This window comes from Ranitomeya imitator, chromosome 1 (genome assembly GCF_032444005.1).
Source record: "Ranitomeya imitator isolate aRanImi1 chromosome 1, aRanImi1.pri, whole genome shotgun sequence".
NCBI classification, from domain to species: domain Eukaryota; kingdom Metazoa; phylum Chordata; class Amphibia; order Anura; family Dendrobatidae; genus Ranitomeya; species Ranitomeya imitator.
Window position 1 is genome coordinate 732,874,458 of NC_091282.1, and position 17,777 is coordinate 732,892,234.

At 42.9% G+C, this 17,777-nt stretch overlaps 1 protein-coding gene across 4 annotated transcripts in view; it reads left to right on the forward strand.

Moving 5' to 3' along the window:
- DAAM1 (dishevelled associated activator of morphogenesis 1) overlaps positions 1-17,777 on the forward strand; it is a 218,840-nt gene that overhangs the window by 144,172 nt on the left and 56,891 nt on the right. For all 4 annotated transcript variants that reach the window (XM_069733373.1, XM_069733399.1, XM_069733382.1 and 1 more), the window contains 2 exons: positions 8,699-8,788; positions 13,014-13,085. In XM_069733373.1, the coding sequence (XP_069589474.1) occupies positions 8,699-8,788; positions 13,014-13,085 (162 nt within the window). The remainder of the gene's footprint in view (positions 1-8,698; positions 8,789-13,013; positions 13,086-17,777) is intronic.

Genomic DNA, 17,777 nt, shown 5'->3' on the forward strand with positions numbered 1-17,777 from the left:
GAAGCAAGGAGATCCCAGGCTACCCTGTGCCCACTGCCCCACTGTTTTACTTGGGCTAGCCACAAAAATAAGGAATAACCTGTGTGTCCTGTGTTATGTAATTATATATCCAGAGATTATGTAAGTTTATTATCTTCCTACATATTGTGCAATCAGCTACTCATCACTGAGGACATAGGGAGGCACCAGAACTATTGTCTATTATTAGGCCAAACAATCGCTGCACAATTGTTGTGCCCTGATATTACGCCCTGGCGCTAAGAATGATGGACCCATGTCCTGATTACGGTATCCTATTTGTGCCACACCTGCTTGGTTTCTGGTGCCGTAAAGGTTGCCCAACTTCCTACATAGACAACATGTTTGGCTGAGGTTCAGTTTGCATGGATTTTTTTTTATGTGGATTTTCCTGTTACGTTTTTGTTGTAGTTTTTATTTAATGGTTTTTTTTGTATAGGGCTTTTTTTTTCTTTCACTTGATTCAGAAGTAAAATTAGGAGCTGCTTTTAATGCAGAAAGTACTCGAGAATCTGCACATTACTGCTTTTTCCATGTGAAAAAAACAGCACCATTATTATTTCTCATTGAAATGGCCAGTTATAGATTCAAAGCATTTCCTACTTTATTTTCCATGTAGATTGGAGCAGAATTTGCTTCAAAATTTACTTCCAGAAGCTCTGTGTAAACATACCCTAACATGATTAGGTACAGTCCTGGTCATGGTTATTGGCACCCATGAAGTTTAAGAACATAATGTGGAATATAGCATGAAAAAAAAAAAAAGAATCAAGTGAAGCAGTTTTTTTGTATAGAGCACTCGCGTTAAATACATAACAGCAAATGATAAACAATTTAAAACAAAAACAATGGGAGGGAAAAATAGAAAAACTAAACTAAAACTTGCTTTGACACTGGAATTGGCACCCTTTACGTTAAGTTAATATTGAAACACATTTTGATTTGCCTGTGGTAAATCTCAAATGTGAATCAACTGTGATTAATTGTCGGTGCCATGTGACATAAATTAGCCAATGAATGATGACTTTTTTTTTTTTAAGAGGGACATGGTAGGCCCTTTTCCTTTTTCACAATGGTGAAGACAATGGAGCTGTCTGATGACGTCAAAACTGATATTATTAGCAAACACAACACTTCCAAAGAGAGTATAAGGCCAACTGCAATGACCTTGGTATTCCAGTTTCAAGAGAGCGCAATGTTATTAAAAAGTTTACCAATCATCGTACTATCAATAACCTCCCTGGACGTGGGGAAAATGGACAAGAGATGTTTTCGGAGGTTGGTGCAAATGGTGGAAAAAAAACACCACCTCAAACATACAAAGACCTGATGGCCAACCTGGAACAGTCTTGGGTCATGGTTTCAACAAGTACCATACATCGGACACTGAACCAAGCAGAGCTTTATGGGTGAATGCCAGGGAAGAAACCATTCCTGAAGAAAAGACCTAAAAAGGAACAACTGATTCTTTGCCAAAGAGTACCTTGACAAACCACAATTCTTATGGGAAAATGTTCTGATTCTTTGCCAAAGAGTACATTGACAAACCACAATCAATTCTTATGAGAAAATGTTCTGTACACAGATGAAACAAAAATAGCTTTTTGGCAATCCAAAGCAACAGTTATACAGTCGGCACAATATGAAGCTTATAAGGAAAAGAACACCTTACCAAGAGTTAAGCATGAAGGAGGATCCATGATGCTGTGGGGTTAATTTGCAGCATCTGGTACTGGAGGCCTTGACCATGTCACAGGAATCATGAAATTATCAAGAGATTTTATAGCAAAATGTTCTACCTAGTGTAAGAAAACTTGGTTCGAGTCGAAGATTATGGGTCCCCCAGCAAGACAATGACCGAAAGCACACATCCAAAAGTTGACAGGAATGGTTGAAAAAGCAAAAAAATGACTTTTAAAATGGCAGTCAATAAGTCCTGACATCAATCCCATTGAAAATCTTTGAGGTGAGCTGAAATCTACCATTGGGGAAAAAGAACCCTGCAATTTCAAGAGCTTGAACAAACTGCAAAGGAAGAGTGGGAGAAAATACCAGAAGAGAAGTGCAAGAAGCTTATCGATGGCTACAAGAAGCACTGTCATCAGTGCTAAAGGGTGTACAACCGAGTGTTAATTAGGGGAGCCTTTATTGCTGCACATGCTGTTTATTCTGTTTCTCCTTTGAAATTGCAACATATAAGTTGAAAAACAATGTTTTATTGTTGTATTACTTTGGACCACTAATTAAAAAATCCTGAGGATATAACTTTGGTACATTTCCATTTATTTCTGAAAATATTGTAGTCTATGAAAAAATGAAGGGGTGCCACTAATGGTGAGCAGCACTGTGTATTACTTTTAGTATTTCTGGTGCCACTTATCTTTTTATCATCTTGCTTGTCTAATTCTGACATTAGATTACTCATGAATGTGTATGATGAGCTTAGTTGTAACGCCAAGTGACGTCTGGTTGACCAAGTTATTATAGTATCTTGTGATCCAAAAAGAAGGTGTCCATGCCTGACCGCTGCTCCATTCGAAGTCCATGGTTCCCGGGATTCAAAGCCCCATTGTTGGGATGACTGGGGGTCCCAGTGATTGGACCTCATCAATCAAAAAATTACTATTTTCGTAGTATCCATAGTATAGGAGATAATGTAGTATTTTGGCAATAATGGCAGCAGGTAGGGGGCTAAAATACAAAATGTGAATACAAGTTTGTGGCCTTTCAGAGAGTTCTTATAGGCGTGAAATCACACTTTTAACCCAATTATTATTTAATTTGCTTCTTATATAGCGCAATCATATTCCAAGGCATTGTACAGACATCATCATCATTGTCCCTGTTGGTGCTCACAATTGAGATTCCCTACCGCTATGTCTTTGGAGTTTGGGTGGAAACCGAAGGTCCCATAGGAAACCCACACAAACACAGGGAGAACATACAAACTCCTTCGAAATGTTGTCCTTGGTGGTCTTTGAACCCAAGACCCAGCACTGCAAAGTGCAAATGAATTCACAGGTGTCCAGTGGGAGGTCTCGATTCCAGGTACAGTACAGACCAAAAGTTTGGACACACTTTCTCATTTAAAGATTTTTCTGTATTTTCAGGACTATGAAAATTGTACATTCACACTGAAGACATCAAAACTATGAATTAGGAGTTCCCAGAGATGCTTAGCACTTGTTGGCCCTTTTGCCTTCACTCAGCGGTCCAGCTCACCCCAAACTATCTTGATTGGGTTCAGGTCTGGTGACTGTGGAGGCCAGATCATCTGTCGTAGCACCCCATCACTCTCCTTCTTGGTCAAATAGCCCTTACACAGCCTGGAGGTGTGTTTGGGGTCATTGTTCTGTTGAAAAATAAATGGTGGTCCAACTAAACGCAAACTGGATGGAATATCATGCCGCTGCAAGATGCTGTGGTAGCCATGCTGGTTCAGTATGCCTTCAATTTTGAATAAATCCCAAACAGTTTCACCAGCAAAGCACCCCCACACCATCACACCTCCTCCATGCTTCACGGTGGGAACCAGGCATGTAGAGTCCATCCGTTCACCTTTTCTGTGTCGCACAAAGACACGGTGCTTGGAACCAAAGATCTCAAATTTGGACTCATCAGACCAAAGCACAGATTTCCACTGGTCTAATGTCCATTCCTTGTGTTCCTTAGCCCAAACAAGTCTCTTCTGCTTGTTGCCTGTCCTTAGCAGTGGTTTCCTAGTAGCTATTTTACCATGAAGGCCTGCTGCACAAAGTCTCCTCTTAACAGTTGTTGTAGAGATGTGTCTGCTGCTAGAACTCTGTGTGGCATTGACCTGGTCTTTAATCTGAGCTGCTGTTAACTTGTGATTCCTGAGGCTAGTGACTTGGATAAACTTATCCTCAGAAGCAGAGGTTACTCTTGGTCTTCCTTTCCTGGGGCGGTCCTCATGTGAGCCACTTTCTTTGTAGCGCTTGATGGTTTTTGCCACTGCACTTGGGGACACTTTCAAAGTTTTCCCAATTTTTCAGACTGACTGACCTTCAGTCAGTACAATTTTCAATGTACAATTTTCATGGTCATGTAAATACAGAAAAATCTTTAAATGAGAAGGTGTGTCCAAACTTTTGGTCTGTGCTGTAGTTCTTAGGCTCTCCTTTGTAAACTCTGCCTCGCCCGCTTCCTTGATTTTAGTTTCTGCATCATTGTTCTTAATAATCTGCTACAGATGGATCTGGATAAGTTGGAAACTTGGGCCGAAAGGTGGCAGATGCGGTTTAGCAATGATAAATATAAGGTTATACACATGGGAAGAAGGAATCGATATCACCGTTACACACTGAACGAGAAACCACTGGGTAAATCTGACAGGGAGAAGGACTTGGGGATCCTAGTTAATGATAAACTTACCTGGAGCAGCCAGTGCCAGGCAGCAGCTGCCAAGGTAAACAAGATCATGGGGTGCATTAAAAGAGGTCTGGATACACATGATGAGAGCATTATACTGCCTCTGTACAAATCCCTAGTTAGACCGCACATGGAGTACTGTGTACAGTTTTGGGCACCGGTGCTCAGGAAGGATATAATGGAACTAGAGCGAGTACAAAGGAGGGCAACAAAATTAATAAATGGGATGGAGGAACTACAATACTCAGAGATTAGCAAAATTAGGATTATTTAGTCTAGAAAAAAGACGACTGAGGGGAGATCTAATAACCATGTGTAAAGGTACCTTCACACATAACGATATCGTTAACGATATCGTTGCTTTTTGTGACGTAGCAACGATATCGTTAAGGAAATCGTTCTGTGTGACAGCGACCAACGATCAGGCCCCTGCTGGGAGATCGTTGGTCGCTGAGGAAAGTCCAGAACTTTATTTTGTCGCTGGACTCCTTGCAGACATCGCTGGATCGGCGTGTGTGACACCGATCCAGCGATGTCTTCACTGGTAACCAGGGTAAACATCGGGTTACTAAGCGCAGGGCCGCGCTTAGTAACCCGGTGTTTACCCTGGTAACCAGCGTAAAAGTAATAAAAACAAACACTACATACTTACCTACCGCTGTCTGTCCCCGGCTCTCTGCTTCTCTGCACTCCTCCTGCACTGGCTGTGAGCGTCGGTCAGCCGGAAAGTAGAGCGGTGACGTCACCGCTCTGCTTTCCGGCCGCTGTGCTCACAGCCAGTGCAGGAGGAGTGCAGAGAAGCAGAGCGCCGGGGACAGACAGCGGTAGGTAAGTATGTAGTGTTTGTTTTTTTTACTTTTACGCTGGTAACCAGGGTAAACATCGGGTTACTAAGCGCGGCCCTGCGCTTAGTAACCCGATGTTTACCCTGGTTACCCGGGGACCTCGGGATTGTTGGTCACTGGAGAGCTGTCTGTGTGACAGCTCTCCAGCGACCAAACAGCGACGCTGCAGCGATCGACATCGTTGTCGGTATCGCTGCAGCGTCGCTGAGTGTGAAGGTACCTGAAGTATATAGGGGGACAATACAAATATCTCTCCGAGGATCTGTTTATACCAAGGAAGGTGACGGTCACAAGGGGTATTCACTGCGTCTGGAGGAGAAGGTTTTTCCACCAACATAGAAGAGGATTCTTTACTGTTAGGGCAGTGAGAATCTGGAATTGCTTGCCTGAGGAGGCAGTGATGGCAAACTCAGTCGAGGAGTTCAAGAGAGGCCTGGATGTCTTCCTGGAGCAGAACAATATTGTATCTTACAGTTATTAGGTTCTTTAGAAGGACGTAGATCTGGGGATTTATTCTGACGGAATATACGGTAGGCTGAACTGGATGGACAAATGTCTTTTTTCGGCCTTCTAACTGTTACTATGTTCTTATCTGCCACTCTCAATTGGCCTAGGTGTAAGATTTGAGCTCTGAAAGATTGCCATGGAAAAACGCTGGAACAGTCAATCATGACCAAGGGGGCTGGGCAGCTGAGGCCAGTGATTGGCTGCAGCGATCACTTGTGATAGATGGCATGTCATTGATGCAGCCAAGTAAACAAATATTGTCGCAGAGGAATGAGGAAAGCAACAACCAAGCACACTAATGGTTATAGACTCCTTTTTGTCATAACCACATGATGCTATAAAACAATAAACTGTCTAGATTTCTATACTTCACTTTCGGTGTGATCTCCCCCAATGACTTGGTGTACTCACTGATGGCAATGACTTAATGCACAGAATAGGAGATGACTTGTTAATTGGTGCTTCCTGTGACCCGGGAGGCCTGTCTGTATGACCACAACACAGAACGAGCAGGGGTAGGAAATAAAGAGCTGTATTGGAGGAAGGAGACGTGAACTCACACATCCTCTTCTGTATAAACCAATGTTCCTTGTCACAGGGGAGAGCAAAATGCAGCTCTGCAAATACGTGTGCCCTGATGTCATCTGCTAGGATTGCTCGCTTGTTTCCAATATCGCTTGTCTCATTTTAAAAGCAAACTTCAAAAATGATCAAACCGTTGAGCCCACTTGTAAGTAGCTAGCAATGCAGCTGATATAGCGGTCATCAAGACTGTTCATCCAGCAGACTCTCTCTCTCAACTCCCCCATATACATGAGAGCTCAACTCAGCCGAGCGTTCAGGAGAAAGTCGCCTTCTGACCCCTCTGGTATCAGCCTTACTCCGGTGAAAACTGAAAGATCCTGCTCTATCATCAGATGGTCGGTCCGCCCCACTGAAACCGGTGTTTTCTTGTTGTTTTTTTTTTTTTTTTGCAGCTTTCATCCAATTTGCATAGGGGCCTTAAATTCAGGACCAGGCACATGCTCCCATGTGGACCAGGACTAGTGATGAGCGAAAGTGCTGGGATAAGGTGTTACCCGACCATGCTCAGGTGCTAACCGAGTGTCTTCGGCGTGCTCGAATAATATGTTCGAGTCCCCGTGGCTGCATGTCTTGTGGCTGTTCGCTAGCCGTAACACATGAAGGGATTGCCTAACAAACAGACGTGTTGTGGCTGTCAAGACATGCAGCCACGGGGACTCCAACATATTTTTCGACCGCGCCGAAGACACTGTTAGCCCACAAGCGTGCTCACATAGCGCCTTATCCGAGCACATTCGCTCATCACTAATAAGGACCTGTTTCGACAGTTTGAGGGTCCCTTTTTACCCAAAGGGTATGGCAAAACAAAATTGTTAAGTTATTCATGCAATTCCAGGAGGAATAACAGGGAAACGCTACAATGCAGAATTCTAAAAACTAAAATAATAAATAAATATGCATTTAATACCAAAAATCTTGGAGCAAGTATATACTAACATGGAGATGTCAGGAGAGCTGACCAGTCTTCTGAAATAGTCCTGGAGAATCCCTTTAAGCCCTAGGTGCTTTGATTGCTATTTTTTCCCTAATTCTTCCTAATTACAGGGTCTGAGAATATAAAGTGACGCTGCAGACAATAAGAAGAGGGACAGGTTTAATATGGGCTATTGAGGTCTGGTGTTGTATGGAGCTGTTTGAAGTAAGAATAATGCCATCAGCAGCAAAAGGGGCAGATATAAATTATCATCAAAGGGGCAGCGCTGCGCCCGAGCATCTGCTGCTCATTTACATGGCTTCAGAAGTTTGTGCAGGTAATGAAATATTAAGAGCAGTCTGTTTCATGTTTACCTGCCATGTGCACGGGGAGCGTGCAGCCGGGAAATTAGAGGCTTTAGAAGGGGCGCAGGTGTTGAAGTCTTCCTCGGCTTCGGCTCCTTTCCGGAGTCTGCATTCACCATTCTCCTGTATAGTTATGGTCCAAAGTTTTTAGACTGATGCAAGTTTGGAATTTCACAAAGTTTTCTGCTTTAGAGTTTTTAGATTTTTTTTTATTCAGATGTTTCAGTGGTTACTGATGTACAATTATAAGTATTTCATAAGTTGTTTAAGAATAGCCGTTGTTGGAGTTGACGGTGCTTTTATGGAGAGGGGAGGCTCTAGAGGCATACGCAAACATTCTGCTTCAAGTTCCATAGAACATTATCTTCGTAATGGGAAAGTCTGTATCCACTGAAGACAGCTTTTACCTGTGAATTGAGAACTTTGAGAATGATCGATCAGTCCAGGAGGATCGAAAAAGCAGATTTCTCTGATAAGATATATTACAAAGTTGTTGTTTGTTTTTATTTTCACTTGTACTATTGATTTCTCAAAACAAAAATTTAAAACAATAGTTACTATTTACATTATTGACAAATGCATGAAGTTTATGCAAAGACTCCATATTTACAATGTTGACCCTTATGTTGTAAGACTTCTGCCCTTCCTCGGGTTCTCTATGGAATTGAAATTTGGGGAGCTTCTTTGCTTTCCTGCCCAAACACATTGGGAATTTGGTGCTCGTTGGAGCTGATTTTTAATAAAGTTTCACACAATTGGGAAATGGATTTAACAATTACCCTGGCGAATTCTGCATTATTCTGCCAGTCGCTGATAGTCAAGCCAGTGGGCTACGTGTTCTTGATAGTGAGAGGGGCAAACCCATCCAAAACTATCCCTGTAAGCATGTAAATAACTCTGTTCATACATTTAACTTGGGTATGTCAGTTTTTTTGAAAAGATTGAAAGGCTTTAACAGTTTTGTTGCCCACTTTTTATTTTTTGAAGCCATTACAGCACTATTTACTAATGTTTCCTTGTGCTGAGACATAATCTAATATTGGCACAAGACTAATAGATGTATTTTGTTTTTCCAGGATGAATTGGACCTCACGGACAAGCACAGAGAAGCCATGTTTGCCCTCCCAGACGAGAAGAAATGGCAAATTTATTGCAGCAAGAAGAAGGTAAGCGCAGTGTCAACACAATGTTTTCCAACTTGCGATCTCAAAAATATCATGTTAGCAACCCGGAAAATCCACACCAGTTTCCTTCGGCTGCAGTGTTTTCACATAATGTTGTGTCTGGTGTAGAAAAACAACTGATCTGGAGAATAGAAATAATCTAAACCAATTTATTTGCTGGACGCCCTCCAGGTCACACACAATGATCTGCTGTTTGGCGCTGTGGTTTTTGATGAGGGAAGGTGGCCCAGACGAGAAGGTTTGCATGTTCCGTAACAATCATTGAGAAATTGATTTTTCACACTCTCAACAGACCTGTGTACAATACGGATTATGTGCTGTGTTAAGAACGTCTGCTGTGCTCCTACAACAAATGACATCAGTTTAAAGAAATCTGTCTCTGTGCCCAATTTTCTTTGTCTCTGCTTGTGAGCTGTTCCCGTTGCTTAAGGTTATTTGCTTTCAATTGTCACTACAAAGCAAAAAAAAAAAAAAATGCCCTGCGTAGATCTTAAAATTCTGTCTTCCTGCAGCCACCACCAGGGGGAGCTTAGGCGCTCACTGCATGCTGGCTATTGAAAACAATAGCGAAACCGTGACATCATATGACCATTCTTTGTCTGCCGGCTACCTGGACTTAGGAGGCCCGGATCAGCTCTGCCAATGACTTGTGCCATGGGAGAGGACTGTTTTCCGTGTAATTGGAATTCCTCTAAATTACATTGAAAAACTGGGCAATAAAAAAAAAATGTAATGTCCCTCAGTGATCTTTTATAATTTATAGATAGATAGATATGAGATGGATGATAGATAGATATGGGATAAATAGATAGATATATAATAGATAGATGATAGATAGAAAGATAATAGAGAGATAGATGATAGATAATAGATATGGGATAGATATTAGATAGATAGATAGATAGATAGATATGGGATAAATAGATAGATATATAATAGATAGATATATAATAGAGAGATAGATGATAGATAATAGATATGGGATAGATAGATATGGGATAGATGATAGATAGATAGATATGGGATAGATAGATAGATAGATAGATAGATAGATATGAGATAGATAGATATGGGATAGATAGATATGAGATAGATAGATAATAGATAGATGGATAATAGATAGATATATAATAGATAGATGATAGATAATAGATAGATATATAATAATTGCAAAAAAGTGAGAGCAGCACAGAAAAGAAAAACAAAAATCAGGGTGCAGGGCCCCTCAGGCATGTACCAAACCTTGTCATAGAAGTCCAAAAATCAGAGGCAGCACACCATTCTGGATAAGGTTATAATAATAATAATAATAATAATCTTTATTTTTTTTATATAGCGCTAACATATTCCGCAGCGCTTTACAGTTTTGCACACATTATCATCACTGTCCCCGATTGGGCTCACAATCTAGAATCCCTATCAGTATGTCTTTGGAGTGTGGGAGGAAACCGGAGTGCCCGGAGGAAACCCACGCAAACACGGAGAGAACATACAAACTCTTTGCAGATGTTGTCCTGGGTGGGATTAGAACCCAGGACCCCAGCGCTGCAAGGCTGTAGTGCTAACCACTGCGCCACCGTGCTGAAGGTATTCAAATTTAATAGCCCACAATGGCAACGTTTCGGCCCGTGGAGAGCCTTTCTCAAGCCTAGATAGATAGATAGATGATAGCTATAGATAGATAATAGATTTGGAGCTTTGTATTAGAAAAGCAGAGCTCTGATGTGACCGCTTTTAAACTACTTTCAACAAATGATTCGATCCAGAACAATTGACCTAAAACTTAGTGTTATAAAGCGACCATTAAATCTGGTTGCACAATAAGTTGCATTAAAATAAATGGACGAGTGTAAATAGGGGCTTAATAAAAAGCAAGAGCGTATTACTGATGAACGTATGCCCTGGATATCAGTTAAGGCATCAGACTGGTTATTTTCATTATGTGGGAGATGGGCATACATCCAGATGCGAAGGTCAAGGTCGCCACGTTTGCGCATAGCGCTGTGTAAGCAGTGCCACTTAACGGCACGGAACAGACGCGCTGGAGCAGTTTAATAAGCTTGTAAAGAGCATCTCCCGTAATGATGAGATGAAAAGTTTACTGTCCCCTCCTCATGATACAGACTGCTGGGAGTTTATGGAGTGTTGTCCCTGAGTTATCATGACTTACTAAATTGAGTTGCACAGACCATTTATTGCAAGTAATTTAACCCAGACAATTCTGACTTACACTTCAGGACTAAATTGGGTTGAATAAAAGAGATGTATTCTCGTTGGTGTAATTGATACTGATGAGCCTCAATACAAAACCTCCAAATGGGCACCCAGCAATTGCAGGTCTTAATAATATCGGTCTTCTCATAAGGAGTATGGAGTCAATAAAAAGCATAGGTTCCGCAGTTTATGCTCCATTGAATCTGTACCTTGCTCTGTACGCGCTGCTGCCTGCCGGGCTGCGCCGCTGTCTGCCGGGCTGCGCCGCTGTCTGCCGGGCTGCGCCGCTGTCTGCCGGGCTGCGCCGCTGTCTGCCGGGCTGTGCTGCTGCCTGCTGGGCTCTTATCTAAGATCTATTGCATGATTGGTGTGGGTCTCGGGACCTGTACCCCACTAGTCAGCGGGCAAGTGCCTGCTAATTCTGAAACCTCAAGAAGAAGGTTTAGTTACTCACTGAAGGGTTTAGAGATGTGGCTTTTGTTCTTAGCATTTTTGCTCTTCGTGATCTTCGGAAAACGCACGCTGTTCAATTAACTGAACCTCAGGTCTGTGGATGTGGCAAAGCTCCTGCACTTAGCCCTGAACTACATTTTCCATACTGCCACGCTTATACAAGTGCCTTTACCAAACTTTAGCGGTTAAATCCATACACCAAAAAAATTATTTGACGAAAGAATGGTATGGGGAATTTTTTGGGACCCTTTCAAAGTGAATTAGTTTGTCAGACTAAAATGACCAAGGCTTTCTTTATTTCATGCAGAGAAACAAAAATGGGTTCACATAGTGGTTCTTCATTGGTGGTAATCAACACCAGGCACCTTCCCTTTCCACGTTAAAGGGAATCCATCAGCACAAAGTGACTGTTCATATCAAGCACAGGCAGACTGCACCCTTGGTGTGGCCGAACCCTTCAGTACACCTTCCCACCTACTTGTTTACCCATCTATCTCTGCCCTATTCCTTGGTTGACAGCTCTGTCCTTACAGGAGTCAGCGGGGGACAGAGATAGATGGAAAACAAGTAATTGGGAAGATGCCCTGATCTGCTCCTGTGCGCCAAGGGTGCCTCGAGCGCTTGTGCTTGGTTTGAACAGACATTTTGTGCTGATGAATTCCCTTTAACATGGAAAGGGAAGATGGTGTTGACTGAGGAACCACATTTTTTTTCTCTGCATGAAAGAAGCAAAGTCTTGAAGGACGCATATAGAAAAGAAGGATGTTTTATTGTCTTTGATCAAACCCAAAGAATGTTGGACGGCGCTTTGGGCTCCTCTGGCATGTGGGCTGTATTTTCAGTAACGTTCCTGGAGCTGCAGTTATGTAAGGGTTAAGGTACTGTCCATGCCACAAGCTCCATTGATCCCATATATCTAATATAGGTGAGGGTAGGACACGCCCCATATACAGGGCTGTGTATCTGAAAATGGGCACATTTGTGATATACCCTAATTCTGCTCCAAAATCTTACATTAGATTAATTTCCTTTATTTATATGCGAGTGTCCTTTCCCGACAGCGTCTTTTGTGTTTCCAGCAGACCATCACTCCAGTACAATGTGTCGGCCATATTTCCTTTTTTCTAATAAATCCCACTTCTTAGATCTTCTCTTGAAGACTGTAACGCAATTATTCCTGCTCTTCAGCTAAATGTAAACCAGTTGTGACAACTCATTAGAAGAATACGCTTTGTCTTTCTTCTACAGGTCTTCTAAGGGCGTCTTTTCATCTTCAAGACTTTCTTCTCTTTAGTTTATATATAGAAAATCACAACTCTGCTTTAATTCTGGTCTAGTTTTTCCACATTTGGTCTCGGTGGGTTCTGGTTGGGAAGGGGTAGCATTGATGATGGTGGTCATGGGATGTCCTGATTTCATGTATCTTATCACTACGGCAGCTGATGTTGTGTATTGTATTGTGTGGCTGTTCTTGTTTCTTCCATTTTCCTTGTTAACGACATGTATATTAAAACGAATGTTTGCTTTTCGCTTCTCACAGGACCAAGAAGAAGACAAAAGTGCGACAAGTTGGCCGGAGTTCTACATCGATGAACTTAATTCTATGGCTGCTGTAAGTGTCCCGCTGTCTTTCTTTGAATCTACATTTCCTATTATTTTTAGTTGATCGCGGTTTGTAGTAAATGGAGGGAGCAAATATCACTTAAAAATAAAATAAAACACAGACCAAAGTAAAAGCATGGTCTTGATACCTTTATCCTCCAAAATGCTTTTAGTGAAAATACCAGTTTATTATATATAGGAACTGTCCCAATTATTAGGTTGCCATTTACTCTTATCTGGCTAGTTTGTCTTCATTAGCTCTCTGCTAGCACTATAGGTGCTGGAACTTACGTTCCCTCATTTTACAGCATTTATGGTGCCTGCAATAATTCAATTTCTTGCATGTTTGACAATCTTGACAGACAGGAGCAGAAATATGAATACCTTCCCCCACTTCTCTTATAGGAGCTGTAAGAGGTCTGTGCAATTACATACGATGTGTTAACACTAGCATTGTGGTTTTGCAGTATTTTTGAGGCAAGAATACCATTGCAAACTGCATTATTCTTCCTGTAAAAATGCAAGTGGAAAAAGTTTTCAATTCACAAGCAATTTGTTCTGCCCTGAAAGGTTTCGCTGTTTTGTGTCTGTAAGGCTGGAAGGGTGAGAGACCTTTGACAGAGGTCTAGGAGTTAAAGGCTCTTTTGCCTGGCCTTCAAGTCTACTTTTGCAAGCTTGGCAGTTTCTTCAAGGAGAAACTTTGCCTCTTAGACCTCCATCAAAGTCCTTTTACTCAACCAACCAGTCTTTGTGCCCAGACCTGATGAGTTAGATCACAGTAATAACCAGTAATGTGATAAGTGCTGCAATAAAATGACTGCTCCACTCAGATCACAGTAATTATCAATGAGAGCTCTTTGGCTATGGGCACCGGCGCTGCAGCTGCGATTTCATCCAGTGGCATGTACTCACCGCTAGATGAAATCACTGCCAAAGCACTGCTGTCCGCTCACTGGTAATTACTGTAACCTGAGCACTGCAGCCCCAATGATGACTGCTCTGCTTAGATCACAGTAATTAACAGTGTGCACACATAAGGTCCGGGAATCAAGACTTCAGTGGCGAGTTCATCCAGTGGTGAGTACGCGTCACTGGATCGAATCACAGATGCAGCATTGGAGTCCGGTCCTGGTGAGTGTTCACAGATAATTATTGTGATCTGGGTGCTGCGTTGATATAATGGCTCAGCTCAGATCACAGTCATTACAGGTGACAGAGAGAAAGTTTTACATAAAATCAAAACATTAAAAAAAAATGTACACATTTTCCATTACGTCCCTCAGGCCAGCACCCTGGAGGACGTCCTTCCTTGACCTATAGCGGGACAGGATCATAGAGAGGTTAAAAGGACCCTCCCACCTCCACCCTCCAGTGTTTTTCCTGTCCCTACAGGGACGGTTGTATGAGAGGTTGCTCCTAGAGCGAAGATAGCCTGTGGATTCTCTTCCCCCTGTCAAGTGGTCCGTGGCTGACACCTCACTGGGTAGAGGTCCCTCAGCTATCCGTGCTGTACCAGATGGACTCAGAGTTCGGGGGTCTCAGCCTTCCCTTTTCCTGGTCAGACGGACCATGGCTGACTCCTCTTTGAGAGGTTCCTCAGCCAACAGCCTGTGTAATGGGCTTAGGGGGATCGTGCGGCAGGTCCAATCCTTCCCCCTGTCAAGTAGCCCAGGGTGGAAACTCCCCGGTGGGGAGTCCCTCAGCCCCAGAGACCAGTCGAGCGGACGGGCTCCTGGGTAGAGCCGCCTCCTCCCAGTGGGGGGCTCTCGGCTCGGACGCCGACCAGCAAAACACCGCTACTTCCGAAAGTCATGTGGTGAAGAAGGCCATTGCGCTTCCAGTGACCGATGTCAGAGGAGCGCCGGCACTTAGGATCGGCGTGCGTTCCACGATGGAACACGGAAGGGGGCACAGGCAGTAATGCAGCATTTCTGACGGGACGCCGCTTCCTTCCACGGTAGGCTCTCGGCGTTACCAGCTCCCCCTGTCTTCTAGCAGGTATGGAGCCAGCACAGGTGAGTGCATGGTTTAATGTTGCATTGATGGCCTGGGCCTCTGGGCTGACTCTAGTCTCAGGCCTTGGTGCCAAAGCTGTACCTGGAGCTAGGCCTTGGACCTCTAGGCTGTGGTGAGGCCATATGTCCAGGCTACATCTCATGACTGGACTTCAGTTTGTTGCAGGTCTTGTCTGCACAGAGCCTTATGATTGGGCTTCAGAGTGACTTTTTTGGAAGCATGCTTTCCATTTTCTGGTTCAATAAGCAAGCGTTATGTTTACCACGGACATCAGCACTGCCTTCTGTACCTTGTGGTGAAGCAGCAGCACTGTGTCGTGTGGCAGAGGATCCCAATCTCGAGGCTCTTGCAGCAGTCACGGCTCCTAAGATAAATGAATCTGTATCCAGGGCTCTTACAGTTAAGACCCCATAGTCTCACTGCCTCACAGTAGATAATCTCCCTCTGTGATGAGGAAGAAACCTACTTTTCTCTAGCCATGGATTATGGTTACTCCCACAATTGCAGTCTGAGTGTATAAAGATCCCTGAAAAGATTGCCTCTTGGGATATGTATGTGCGTATATGCAGATATGGACAAATAAGTTGACATACTTATAATGTCTGGACCAATGACTCGTATAAATGCAGTTTCGAATAATTTCAAGTGTCGGAAGATTTTACTAGCACCACCTTCACCACCACCTTCATCGATTCAGAGTCCAGACTCCCTGTGTCTAACATCAGTAAAACAGGAGTAATGATCCACGTTTCTTTCAGCGCTTCTAAAGAGAAGCCCGACGTTGGTAATGGCAGGAGATATTACCTGCCGGATGGTGTATTCCTTAGTTTCAACAATATATAACCCTTACTTGGGGTTAGACATCTAAGGATTTGGAATAGACGTGATCTCCTGGATGAGTAATGTGCGTACATCCCAATGCTCTGCCATTATCCATGTACTAACTGTTATTGGTTTGATCTTCCCGCAGTCCAGGGCCTCTGTCCTGCAGGTCTCCTTGTAGTATGGTAAGCTGGTCTGTAACCAAGGCTTAACCTGAGCCCAGAAGGAACAGTCCTGTTATAAGCACATGGAGCTTATTATTGGTCGGTACAGTCCTCATTGTGTGGTGGCTGGGACTTTCACCATATTTTGCTGGGCAATAAGGTTTTCTAACCCTATTCTGGGGCTGTGATGTCTATAAGTATCTATCACAATAAATAACTTGCTGTGGTTCATTATTGGTATTGGAGTACAATGGGTGTATTTCACTCTCTACTTCTGATGCTTATTTCGTTTACCACATTTCATACTGAAATTGGCCATTATAGATGTATATCAGACACTACGGTGTTTCTCTTTGCGGATCTCTTTAGATATCTATGGTTTTTCTGATCTTTCAGATCATTTATTTATCATCTAGTCCGGTTTTTGCCTTGGACTTTGATTCCTGGCTTCTGTACCCACCCTGGGAGAGTTGCTTTGGTATTCTCCAGGGTGCTGGCCTGAGGGACGTAATGGAAAAAGGGAATTACACTTACCGGTAATTCGGTTTCCAGGTAGTCCCTCAGGACAGCACCCATAGTTCCCTCCCTTATGTTCCCTTTTTAGGCTTGCACGGGATTAAGGTACCGGCAGATCGTTCATCCTTTGGGTCACCATGGCTCGAAATTAAGACGGAGGCGTTAAAGGGTTTACTACACACGTGTTTGTAAGGGCATGTATAGACCATTTATTTCCATCCTTCGGTGGTACTTTGAAACAACACTGGAGGGTGGAGGTGGGAGGGTCCTTTTAACCTCTCTATGATCCTGTCCCGCTATAGGTCAAGGAAGGACGTCCTCCAGGGTGCTGTCCTGAGGGACTACCTGGAAACCGAATTACCGGTAAGTGTAATTCCCTTTTTCTTTGAAGCGTTAATATTGACTTTTAGGATTGTAACACTCAATAGATGGCACTGCAGACCCTACTCTCTTCCTCTTTGTTTGTTTTCATGTAAACAATCTCTTTAATGAACACTCTTGAGAAAATTCTGGCCACTTCAGGGTATCCGTTTTGCAGGGAGCGTGCCTTTAGGCTATGTTCATATGTCCAGTAATGATCCGTTAGCAGGGATCCAGCAGAAATCTTTTGGCAAAAAAGCTATGCAGACACAACTTTTTAGTCCTTTTTTTTTCAAAAACTGATCTCTGCTGGATCTGTTTTTAACATTGAAGTCTATTGACAACGGATCCGTTAATTAGCCATCAATTGTTCTCCAATTTCTAACGGATCGTTTTTTTTGCTTGCTACATCCGTTAGAAATGGAAGAATATTTAACCGATCAGTTGTCCATAGACTGCAATTTTAGAAAAAACAGATCCAGCAGAGATCAGTTTTTGAAAACTGAAATAAAAAGTTGTCTGCAAAACTAATTTCTTCTGGATCCATTCTAATGGGTCATTACTGTACATGTGAGCATTAGCCTTAATTGACCATTAGTCTATGCAGATGCTTTAGATAATTCACAAGTCCATGTCTGCCAAGCTCATTTCTTTTCACTTATTTTGGAAAACTTGTCGCTCTTTATCAATCACATACTACGGCCTTGTCTATTCACTCGGGCCGTTGAATGGGTGTCTGTGATAACATTTTATTTGGAGGGTGTGATGTCCATGCGAACGAAAGTCAATGGTGGCACGGCACAGCTGTTAAGCAACTGCAGTGT